Below are 13248 nucleotides of genomic sequence, written 5' to 3'. Positions count from 1 at the left end.
GTATCTGCATGACTACCTTTTTTATGTATGGGTCCTACCAGCCCTACCTTAAGTTTATCCGGATAAATGGAACGCGATATACATAAGTTAATAAGGTGTGTTAAGACAGGGGTCATTTGTTCGGAGATGTATTTTATATCTTTTGCCCTTATTTTATCGTATCCTGGGCTTTTTTTGTCGTCTATTTGGGATATTATTTTATGTACTGTTTGTTCGTTAATTTTTTTTAGACGAAACGTTAGGTTAGGTGTATTAATATAATGTGTCTCATCAAGTAATGGCACATTACAATTATTTTTTACACTTTTGACATTATCATTAAACTCAATTGCAAATTTATTGGATAATTGTTTAGCTTTTAACCTAAATGACTTAATTAATACATCATCAATTGCTTTTACGATTCTCCCTGTCAATTTATTTATAATTTCCCACATTTTTTTGGGGTTTCTATAGTTTTGGCATATTTCCTTCTTAGTAAAATTATTTCGAGCGTGACAAATTTTCCTATTCGTTCTATTTCTATATTTTTTGTAAATAAGCTCATTTTGTTTGTTACTTGGATCCTCTAAAAATATTTTTAAAAGTTCTTTCTTTTTGTTACACATATTTATTAAATTGTCGGTTATCCAAGTGTTATCCTGTTTTTTGTTTACAAATAATTTGGATTTGTACGTACATTTATTATAGATTGATTGGTATTTGTTAATTATGAGATCGACTAATTCGTTCGGGTCGCCGCATCGCAGAGCCGGGCTCCAGTCTATTTGGCTTAATTCTAGTTTGACTTGGTCGTTATTCAACTTGTTTACTAACTTAAAGGTACTTACGCTCGCAGCGCTGATAAGAGCGAGTCCGGTTATGTAATGATCGGCCAGCGCATCTCGCACGACAGCAGATCGTACGGAGTGTTCGGGCGCACCTGGCTTGCAGACGTCACGAACGAATACGTGATCTAAACAGGATTTGGATATTCCATTTTTATTCGACTCAACTCTGGTAAAGTGTGAGATACAACATTCAAAACCTAGTTCGTTTAGACTATTTAGGTACGATCTTACAATAGGATTTGTGCACGAAATATCAATGTTAACATCACCTACTATTATACAATCCGATTGGATGGGATATTTTGATAGTAACTGCGATAACTCACTAATAAAATTAGTCTTATTTAAGTTCGGTGGCCTGTAGATTGAACATACATTTATTTTACCGCCCTTAAAGGTTTCCACTTCACCACACATACACTCGAAATTCACTGTATTCACTGGGATTTTAATGAATGATATACTTTTGTGTGCGTAAACAATAATACCGCCTCCTTTCCTTTGGGTTCGTAGCTCTGTGTACATAACATAATCCTGTATATCGAACATACTCGCTATTTTTTCTGTGATGTTAGCTTCTGTGATTATTATTAGGTGTATTATTCGTGGGCTGCTGGTGACGATGTATTCCAATTGGGAGTGGTTTTTTATTGTTGACCGTATGTTGACATGTAATAATATTAAATTATTTTGAGTGTCTGGTAAACTAAACATAAAGTCTGTCCAAGAGTCGTGGAATGTTTCAATAGTGTTGGAATTGGGTATATCCATTATTCGTATTGTGTCTATATATATTATATTATTATTGACATATTGGCATCCACTTAAAGATATGATCACAGTAATAGGTGCTTGGTACATACCTATATTTTTTGAAGTTCCTTACCGATTCGCTCGATGTCTTTTTCGGTCCTGACGTAGTAAATCTTTTTGTCACCTTGTTTTTTTCGTACCATTATCTGGCCGTTCCTGTACCATACGTACTGACATAGAGATTTATCCCTAAGGTTGGTTTTGGCGCTCCACAGTAGGTAGGATGTTGTGGGAGTAAGTGACTCGCGTAAATACACCTTCCTGTTGCCTTGTCCTCCAATTTCCTGGGCAGTTATTTCTGCTGATTTAGCTGCATCGCACCAGCAGTCTCGCCTGCCCTCGCGCAAGGTCACCGTGATAGGCGCATCCACTTTGGCGCGCTCGGCTTGCGCAGAACCGGATCGTAGGGGCTTCTTTTTTCTGACGGCTCTCATAACGTCACCAGGGTCTTGGTGCAGTAGCTGGCCCAATGATGTCGCGATTTTGTTGACGTCCTCATTCTCTTGTTCTGCTACTCCACATATTTCAATGTCGTTGCACGTCAGTGCCTGCTCGCTTTTGTATAGTTTTTGCTCCAGTACTTCATTTTTTAGCATAAGGTTCTTGCATGTATTGGCTACGTCTTTGTATTGATTCTCCATTATTTTAAATCTCGTTTCGTGGTCCGTTAGTTTGTTTTCGAATTCGTCGATTTTGTTTGAGTAGTAATCGAGGGTAGCTTTAAGTTCTTGTTCAATTATTTCCTTGACGGTTTTACGTAATTGCCGAATTTCTTGCCTCATTTCCAACAACACTTTGTCTGATTCGATTTGTGTTTCAGCTTCGGAATCCTCATCTTCGCGGTCTGGTAGAATCACCGACATACGTTTTTTGGAGGCGCCTTTGATCGGTATACATTTGGGGCATTTCCAGTCAATTGAATCCGTTAGAGACAATGCACTAAGTTGTTCTGTGGATAATGAAGCACACGAGGCATGCCACCACTTGTTACACTTATTACACTGCACTCCGGGGGCCTTCGCATTAATAACTTTGTTACAACCGTTTGCTACGCATTTAACCATTGTGTACAATTAATTTGCGCACGCGCACTTACGGGTCATAAATGTCACGACCTGTCGCTAGCGCGCTCGCGGCGAGACTGAAGGTATCAAATCCTAAACCGACTGGCTTTTAATTTAATTAACAGTTGTACTCTTTGCGAGATGTCGCATATGATAATTTAGTAAAATGGCTGATCTCATGATATTAGGGGCAACGCTTATATCATTGTCTTGTATATTTTCGTTCTTGGTCACTCATGTCATTTATTTACTATTATCCCGGTTTCAGTACTTGATAGTCTGAACCTTACGTGTAATATTCCATCAGGCTACATGCCTCAGGTACTGCAGACGGTGCAAGGTCCAAGTGACTTACCTATGGAAACATTTCACGTGGGATTTGCGGCTCGACATATTAGGGAGTTGTCCATAGAGCGGTGTATGCATGATAGTTTTATGAGATTCAAAAGGTTGCCTTATAGTTGATTGCAACCAGCTATTTTATTTTACAGTATATTAAGGTGATAAAGTTGTGTGAAGCCAGACTACACCCCGTCGATCCTACCTAATTTTATAGCGTATTTATGAATGTGTTATCATAAGTACTAATACATCTTTACTTATATTTGATCAAAAGGTATCAAATCTTAATCCAACTGGCTTTTAATTTAATTAACAGTCTTACTCTTTGCGTGACGTTGCATATGATAATTTAGTAAAATGGCTGATCTCATGATATTAGGGGCAACGCTTATATCATTGTCTTGTATATTTTCGTTCTTGGTCACTCATGTCATTTATTTACTATTATCCCGGTTTCAGTACTTGATAGTCTGAACCTTACGTGTAATATTCCATTAGGCTACATGCCTCAGGTACTGCAGACGGTGCAAGGTCCAAGTGACTTACCTATGGAAACATTTCACGTGGGATTTGCGGCTTGACATATTAGCGAGTTGTCCATAGAGCGGCGTATGCATGATAATTTTATGAGATCCAAAAGGTTGCCTTATAGTTGACTGCAACCAGCTATTTTACAGTATACTAATTAAAGTAATACAGTTGTGAGAAGCCAGACTTCACCCGGTCGATCTTTATAACACATTTATGAATACATTATCAATACGTCAATCACAACATAAGTGCTAACATATCTTTATTTATATCTGAGCATATTAGTAATCCTTATATATTATTAATAGAACTTGCTACAACTTCTTGTTTCATAATTTTCTTTATCCTAAAGTAGGAATATTTTGAACTCATGATGTATCCCACAATGGCATTTTATAGGAAGAAGGTAGGGTTTATTATAGTAGTCTTGTAAATAATATTCAATAATTTTTGATAGGATTTTATAATTTCCTATTGGTTCAATGCACTTAAAATAGTGTTTCATTTTATTGACATGGTTTAATATTCGTCTTTCTTTAAGAACGGATATGTTTTGTGCTTGTTGGAACATATTTCAGATTTTATTTTATCATGTAACATGTCTCACACCTCAGAGAGCTTGGGTTGTTATTTATCATGATGTTGGTCTATATTTACCACTAAATGATCACGCCATACCTAATTTAAATGAGGTTTTAATTTGTCTTTATCTGTGGCATATTTTGTTATGTTTGTGTACAGGTTAAATTGGGCAGTCAGGTTTTTGTTCCGTCTTGTTTTCCTGACTTAGGTATTTGGCCCTAGCAATCAAGGCGGTATATCCGAATGGGTCCTAATCAGACTTCATTGGATATAGAGTTCATAAATTATTGAATCATACTCAATCAATTTTAATGCAATAAATCAAATTTATTAGCATTTAATACCTTGTTTATTTTATACTTCATCCCCTATAGCCTAGACCCTTATTTACTAAATTTCAGTATTACTTTCCAAAGTTTTCAATAGAGTTGAGGAAAGTAACAGTATTTCAGCTTACAAAGCTTTTGTAGTAGAGTTTAGTCAGGCTATGAAATTACATGACATAATCGGACAGACTGACGGACATGACGGATCTATAAGGGTTCCGTTTTTTGCCATTTGGCTACGGAACCCTAAAAATACATAATAAAGAAGAAGAAAAAGAATTCTAAAAGTTTTATTCATGTGTCGAAACATGGCTTATATAAATTTACTGTGGCTACAAAGTTTTATTTGACAATCCACCTCTATTTCAAATTCACTTTGATATCAGGCAACCCGGTGGGACACAATTTTCTATTGATAAAACTGAATCAAAGTTTTCCCTTATCCTTAATCGTTAAATAAATAAATAAATAAATATTATAGGACATTATTCCACAAATTGACTAAGTCCCACAGTAAGCTCAATAAGGCTTGTGTTGAGGGTACTTAGACAACGATATATATAATATATAAATATTTATAAATACTTAAATACATAGAATTCACCCATGACTCAGGAACAAATATCCATGCTCATCACACGAATAAATGCCCTTACCAGGATTTGAACCCGGGACCATCAGCTACGTAGGCAGGGTCACTACCCACTAGGCCAAACCGGTCGTCTGAGCTACCACTGTACAATACTTATTAATAAATTATTTGTATTTGTAATGGCAAAATGCCACAAATGCGTCTCTTCAGTGAGTTGGCCACTACACTCAATATAGTTATGCCACTGGTACTTACCTCTGCAGATGAAGCTCTTCAGTTTGGGACAGCCCCTAGCCAGCGCCTCCACGCCGTTCTCCGTGATGGACTGGCACCACGACACGTTCACGTGCGTCAGGAGCTAAACCATACACTTTCATAAATTCATTAAAAATTATATATATATCTACATTTTCGATTTTCATCTAACTTGACTAACTTCGCTCGAATTCTTATTCTCACTGATAATACTCGTATTTACATATTTGTTTTACAAGGGGGCAAAGTTGTTGCTTAACCGCTCGTGCTAATATTGATACCCGAGCAAGCGAAAGATTCCAAAAGTGTTCGAGAAGTGGGATAGGGTAGAAAATGGTTTAAGCAGCTAACATCAAAGCGGAGAGTAGTGTGATACTGAACCTTCTACTGATACTGAACATATAAAGAAATTTTATAATTGGGTGAATCAACTTTTTTTGTTTTGTTATCCTGTCCCGTTGTCCAAGGGACAACAGTGGCACAGTTTGTTTGAAGAGACGTTGTATGCCGTTCTATTAACATGCTTAGTAGGGGGCCCATTATGGACATTGGTTATAAAGACCACAAAAACTTGCGTTTTGATACATTTAAGTAGCATAAAATCAGTATTTCAATGAACTTTTGTCCCCTGGACAACTAATCGTAACCATGGCAAATAGTGACGCTAAAAAGTTGATTCTCCCAATTAGTAGTAAACTTGGAATTTGGTTACTCGATAAATTTTATAATTAAGATTTTTCAGTTCGTTTCCGAAGGAAAAGTGCTTTTATCGTGTTCTAGACGCAAAATTCAGTCTTCATTCGATTTTATCAGTTCATTATATTTTGTTATTTTTAACACAGTTAATTTTCATGCAATCTATGGGGTTTTATCTCTACCTTTTAAATTTATGCAACCTTTAAAAGATATTCGATTCCTTTGAAAACCGAAATAAATAATTTTTAGAGTGGGGAGAATCGATTTTTGAGCGAAGACAGGAAAAATATCACAACTTTTTTTTCTCCATAGATAAGTGGAACATTCTAACGTATACTTAATTACCAGTTATCGGGATTTGTTTGCCTATCGGGGCGAATGCCCTCAATAACTGCTTATTTAATGTCGTATATTGTATAAATATGTTATCTACACTAAAAAAACGTTTTTTTCGAGCAGTTTAACAGGTATCGCGGCCTTAAAGGCGAATGTATGTATGTAAACACTTTATTGTACATAAGGGACAGGTAAAGATACAAAAAAAAAAGTCGGTTTACTGACGATAGTTGAACGTGACAACGTCATAAGAAAATACTGATGGAATGGTATCATTTTTCAAAAGAAAATTTTAATTTTATTTGTTTGATAGATATTTTGTATGGATATAGAGAAGGAGGTAAATGGAAATCACAATTGAATTGATCAAGTTACATTTATTTGTACGCATAAATACAATTGCTGCCGAACGCGGAGGCCGATTGTGCCTCTTTGTCGCTCGTTGCGCGCTCTCGCTTGCACTTCAAGCCTTAAATGGAACGCCTCAGAGCGAGGTAACGCCGCATGAGTCATGTTTTTTCGTGCGTGCAGCCGGCTCCATCGAATTATAAGACATTGTCACGTCAAAAATGTTGGCATTGTACAAAGGCGAACTTATCCCCATAAGGGATCTCTTCCAGTCAACCATATCCATATTACTATTTTAACTTGATATAATGTTTTATTTTACGACAATAAATTCTTTTTATTTATATACCGCAGTGTGGCATCTAAAACCCCGATCACTGTTAATTACATTGACCCTTTAACTGCCACGCCTACCGGGCGCGGCGCGTCATAGTGAACCTTGTCGGTGTGCACTAAGGTTGATATTCGGCTGTCGCCGGGCGCGTCAGTTGACGTCTTGGCGGTCAAAGTTTTTTTTATTTTTATACCACGTCGGTGGCAAACAAGCAGACGGCCCGCCTGATGGTAAGCAGTCACCGTAGCCTATAGACACCTGCAACTCCAGAGGTATTACATGGGTGAATCAACTTTTTTTGTTTTGTTATCCTGTCCCGTTGTCCAAGGGACAACAGTGGCACAGTTTGTTTGAAGAGACGTTGTATGCCGTTCAATTAACATGCTTAGTAGGGGGCCCATTATGGACAATGGTTATAACGACCACAAAAACGCAATTTTGATACATTTAAGTACCATAAAATCAGTATTTCAATGAACTTTTGTCCCCTGGACAACTAATCGTAACCATGGCAACGAGTGACGCTAAAAAGTTGATTCTCCCACATGCGCGTTGCCGACCCTTTAAAAACCTGTACACTCCTTTTTTGAAGAACCCCATACTGTATACCCTCGGTAAAGTGTTAAAAAAATAATAATTTATCTTTAGATTAGCATTCTCTATAAATGATTATCATTTGGCTAAAGCACCAGGTGCATCCACATTCCATCATATCAAAAATATTAGTTATAGTAACTTACCGGGCAACCATCCGATAGTGCTTTCAGTGATATGTCCGACATGCTGGGACAGGAGTCCAGGTTTATTCTGCAAGTACACAGAAGACGTCAAGAAAACTATTTCATTAAGAGGGAAGAATAGCTTGCGATCCTAACGAAAAAACGGTACGTTTTCTATAAAATCCCATTTCGGGAGAAAACGGTTTTCACTGAGTAAATATTAACAAATCAGTTTGATTTTGATGTCGATCGCTTCAGCACAATATGTTTCAACCAAATTTTGTGCGCTAACAAAAGTTCTATATTACGACCAAATTTTGTTGCAATTAGTTCCATAGTGCGCTAACAAAGGGTCTATATTACGACCAAATTTGGTTGCAATTGGTAACGTGGGCCAACAAAAGGTCTATATTACGACCAAATTTTGTAGCAAATAGTAGGATAGTACACAAACAAAAGGTCTATACTACGACCAAATTTTGTTGCAATTAGTACGAATGTACACAAACAAAAGGTCTATACTACGACCAAATTTTGTTGCAATTAGTACGATAGTACACAAACAAAAGGTCTATACTACGACCAAATTTTGTTGCAATTAGTACCATAGTGCGCTAACAAAAGGTCTATACTACGACCAAATTTTGTTGCAATTTTACCATAGTGCGCTAACAAAAGGTCTATAGACCGACCAAATTTTCCGCGTACTTATTACGATTGTGAACTGGGGTGACGATATATTGTAAATACACATATGCGTGGTCACACTTGGTAAACTTGTATGTAAACATACTTTTTAGTTAAGTCCGTTTATTTTAATAATTTTTTTTAGTGAGAGCGTTTAAGGAAGTAAGTGTTCAACTCAATAATATATTTACTCAACAATGTAACTTATTATCCTGTCGCATACTTCTGTTGTTTCTCCAATAAATAAAATAAAAAAACAATAAAAAAAAATCTTTTGATGAAAAATGATTTGAGGAAGCGCTGGTGGCCTAGCAGTAAGAGCGTGCGACTTGCAATCCGGAGGTCGCGGGTTCAAACCCCGGCTCGTACCAATGAGTTTTTCGGAACTTATGTACGAAATATCATTCGATATTTACCAGTCGCTTTTCGGTGAAGGAAAACATCGTGAGGAAACCGGACTAATCCCAACAAAGCCTAGTTTACCCTCTGGGTTGGAAGGTCAGATGGCAGTCGCTTTCGTAAAAACTAGTGCCTACGCCAAATCTTGGGATTAGTTGTCAAGCGGACCCCAGGCTCCCATGAGCCGTGGCAAAATGCCGGGACAACGCGAGGAAGAAGAAGAAAAAAAAATCTTTTGATACCGCGAATGAATGAATTATTGGGATCAGGTTGTCGTAGACTCCATGCTCTATGATGCAACGGGCAAGTTGAAGGATACTGACCTCTGTAGCTTGCTGCATCTTCTGCCGAGTGCCTGGCAGGTCTGATCGGTGAGCTTCTTACATTTGTTCAAGTTCAAATCTTCGATATTTGGGCACGACTGAAACATATTATATATTAAAAACAATTTCAAATGATTCTATAACGTTTTCGACGCCGTGTCAAACACAAAAGCTGTCACGGACGCCACGTCACCAAAGTGTCTAAACTGAAATTATGCACATAGTCTATGTTGCTCTGTGGTCCGTGGCATTCAGCCCGTAAAATATTGCAGGTGACTAAATAAACACCCTGTATACATAACTTGGGTAACTTGGAACGAATTTAAACTCTCAACTGTTCTAAAAATTGGCAATACGATGGATATCATGTTCGATTGACGCTCCATTCGTACATAATATATCCGATAATCCTCGTGTACCTGTGCGAGGGTCTTCATAGAGCCATCAGCTATACTCTCGCATCCACGGAGCGACAGCTGACGGAGGAACCCGCCGCAACGCTGCGATATGTTCTCTATCACGGGACCCTGGGATCAAACAAAAATAGTCAATTAAACTTAATTAACTAGTAATACGCCCCGAACGGAGAACTCGCGGTTCGCCAAAAAGATAGATCAATTGAAGGCTACTTAGTCGGCAAAGTATCTAAAACCGCACTGCGATTTATTGCAAGGTCTGTGGAGCCCTTTACTGAAGTCAACATGGAGATTAAAATAAATTGTATCTATGGTAAGCCGTAATCTTTCATGTCAAATACCTATATTATGTTCATTTTATTTCGGTTTTTTAGTTACAAGCTCATGTTCATTATATTAAAATCGCTAACTCAAGGAATATTATAAACGTGTAAACCGAGCACTTTCATTTAATACAAATAAGATGTCCAGAATAGCAAGACCCCTCAGGCTCTTCTAGCTCCATACACCCTTGCTCGAGCCTGTTCATAATTCAATGACTAAAATATAATGCCCTGAACTACACGTTTACCCAATATAAATCTACGTGTTTCCCGGCCTCTGCAATAATGTACTATTGCGTGTACCGAGTCCACAGGCTGCAGGTGTACAGCGATGTACAGAACGCGAATAATATCCTATAATATTTATTTATTTTCTTACCTCGACGTCTCTCTGGAACTCGAAGAGGTCTATCCGCTGCCAGTTGGACCCGTCGAGAGCCAGAATATTCCATAGCTTGGATACCTACAGAGCAAACAAACATTACACTGGGCAAAGAGAATTGAGTATACACAGTGTAACAAGATTTTAACCACGCATTTTTGAGGCCAAAAGAAGGAAAAAATGTTACATGAGTTTAAGTAAATTTCGGCAAAAAAAAAAAATTTTTTTTTCTTTAATGTATTTGTATATGACATTTTAGAGAGAGAGTGTACACTCTTGGTAACGGTCCGTCCAAAGAGAGTTACGAGCGGTCGGGTTGAGCTGGAGCGAGGCCAGAGGACGAGCTGAAGATAGGAAGGCGTGGCGCGAGCTTGTGAAGGCCCTTTGCACCTCTGGGGTGCTTTAGGATAACAACAATATAACATTTTATGTTACGGTAAAAGTGGCACTGAAAATTAATATTGTCGATTTTCTTTGTAAAACTTAGTTTTTGCAAAGGTTATTTGTCAGTTTTTGACATCTATCAATAAGGATATTTAGACTACGCCCCATAATGGCATCATCGTCATCAAAAAGGCGTTTTGCACTAAGTTACAATAAGATGTTTTTTTTTTTATTGGTATTAACTCTGAAACTAGGCGCAATCCAGAAAAGTTTATATGACATTATAGTCTCTAAATGTGATCAGGAATACACTGTTAAATCTTTCGGTTTCCTCGTGTTACACCGTGTATAACTCCGTATAAGATAAATAAAGTCAGCAGGTTTTTATTGATGGCGCCAGCATAGGTTTAGTTCTATGAGATTTGGCTTAAAATCCTTCTACTCGTGTGCACTGTGGATTAGCTATTCTCAGAGGGCCGTCAATGTATTGAAAGTTCAATACAACAATGCGTTCAGGATGCTGATGGGGCACCCTCGCTATTGCAGTGCGTCCGGCATGTTCGCGGCGGCGGGCGTGCCGGGGTTCCACGCAATTTTACGCACCAGAATATCATCTTTGATGCGAAGAGTTCTGGGTAGCACCAACAGCATTTTGAGCTCACTTGCTGAACGGGAAGATTGCCCGATAATGCGTTATTGGGATAAGATGCATGCCCCAGTGCGCGCCTCTCCCCGGAGATATTAGGTTTAGGTTTAAGTAATGTATGTCACTAACACTAGTTGTAAAGTAAATTGTACAGTGTTGTAGTCGTAAGTGTATTGTGTGTATTATACTAACAAATTATGGAACCAGAGTCCGAATTAAATATTTTTAATTTTTAATTTAATTTTTTAATTAAAATTAAAAAAAAAGATTTTTTATTGCTTGTAAAAATTTGACATGTAAAAGTGCGCCTGTGGCCTATTTTCTGAATTAAAGATTGATTGATTGACAGGCAAACCCTATGCTGGCGCCATCTGTAAAATACTTCCAACACTTTTAGGGCTTGATAGTAGAAACCAAGGCTCTCCGATCCATGTTGCGTGAATGAGACACGTGACTTTACCGCAAGGTCACAAACTTAGTTATCTCAAGCGGTACATAAAGCTTCGCGGTAATTTTCAAACAAATCTAAGTTTTGTTGTTACTATGTAGTTTAAGTTTAGTATTTATTTAATCGTATGGCTTATACAAAAAATAGGTAGTTACATAAATATCACAGAATAAAAATTACATTACAATTAAAATTAAATGTCAATATTCAGAGCGTTCAGCCACGCAATTGCGTCGGGTGTTAGGCGCAGCAGGTCCTCTGGTGGTCCCGAGTATGAGTGCAGAGGACATCGCTGAATTATATGCTCCATAGTCTGGACTTCTTCGTCACACTCGCACATTGCAGAGTCCTTCCACCCCCATTTATGCAGAAAGTAATTGCAGCGACCGTGACCCGTTCTCAGTCTATTAAAGCGGCACCACAATCTCCGGGGGAGGTTGAATCCTAATGGTTTAGAAGTGGTTTAGTTTAGTATAAATGAAAGGACGATCATGAATTGATGATGATGATGTATTTCTGTTAGAGACTGTGCGAAAAGAGGTCGTAGAATGTACGAGCTCCCTTACATTTCACGACTCTTCTCTTTCCGCTCAGACTCTACTCCTCATTAAGAACTAAGAATTCTCCATTTGTCGTGAACTTGAGCGACTTCCAGCTCTTTCCAGCAGAGTACAGTTGAGCCAGCCTCCTTCTCAACCGAAAGGATGAAGGTAATATAAATGTCCAATACCTGCGCGCAGCGGCAGAGCGACACGACGTCCAGGTACGACAGGATCCGTAGGAGCAGCTCCTTCGGCAACTTCTTGTTGATGTGGTTTTCATCCTCGCCCGAGAACCGGCCGATCTGACAAACAAATAAACATTCGAAATTCTTTATTCAAGTATAATAATAATAATAAAATAATTCACCCTATATACGTCCCACTGCTGGGCACAGGCCTCCTCTCATGTGCGAGAGGGCTCCGGCTATAGTCCCCACGCTAGCCCAATGCGGATTGGGGACTTCACATACACCTTTGAATTTCTTCGCAGATGTATGTAGGTTTCCTCATGATGTTTTCCTTCACCGAAAAGCTAGTGGTAAATATCAAATGATATTTCGTACATAAGTTCCGAAAAACTCATTGGTACGAGCCAGGTTTTGAACCTGCCACCGGATTGAAAGTCGGACGTCATATCCACTCGGCCACCACCGCTTCAAGTAGGCAAGCCTATATTCAAATGGATAGGTTAGGTTATTTGGAAGAGATCACTGTTTAGCGATAAGACCGCTTGTTTTCTACCAGATTAATTTATATGCTTAACTTGTATGTTTCTTTAGATATTAGTGAGCAATTATGTGTATTGTTTGCATCTAGGTTGGGGAAAAAAGCAGTTGCTATTATTCAAATATTAATTTCACTATTAACCTATCGGCTTGTAGGTCTATCATCGCTAATAGTACCATAGTAAAATCTTCATTTATAGTTACA

At 38.1% G+C, this 13248-nt stretch overlaps 1 protein-coding gene across 1 annotated transcript in view; it reads right to left on the bottom strand.

Annotated features, from left to right (window-relative positions):
* The window catches only part of LOC133532066 (F-box/LRR-repeat protein 20), a 47177-nt gene that overhangs the window by 28502 nt on the left and 5427 nt on the right, over positions 1–13248 (bottom strand). Inside the window, exons 2-7 of the mRNA XM_061870556.1 lie at positions 12507–12620; positions 10296–10379; positions 9597–9704; positions 9178–9275; positions 7790–7856; positions 5336–5438 (exon numbers count right to left, since the gene is read on the bottom strand). Coding sequence (XP_061726540.1) covers positions 5336–5438; positions 7790–7856; positions 9178–9275; positions 9597–9704; positions 10296–10379; positions 12507–12620 — 574 coding nt within the window. The remainder of the gene's footprint in view (positions 1–5335; positions 5439–7789; positions 7857–9177; positions 9276–9596; positions 9705–10295; positions 10380–12506; positions 12621–13248) is intronic.

Source organism: Cydia pomonella, chromosome 26 (genome assembly GCF_033807575.1).
Source record: "Cydia pomonella isolate Wapato2018A chromosome 26, ilCydPomo1, whole genome shotgun sequence".
In the NCBI taxonomy this organism is placed as follows: Eukaryota; Metazoa; Arthropoda; class Insecta; order Lepidoptera; family Tortricidae; genus Cydia; species Cydia pomonella.
The sequence above is the reverse complement of the archived record's forward strand: the minus strand, read 5'-3'. Positions and strand labels throughout refer to the sequence as shown.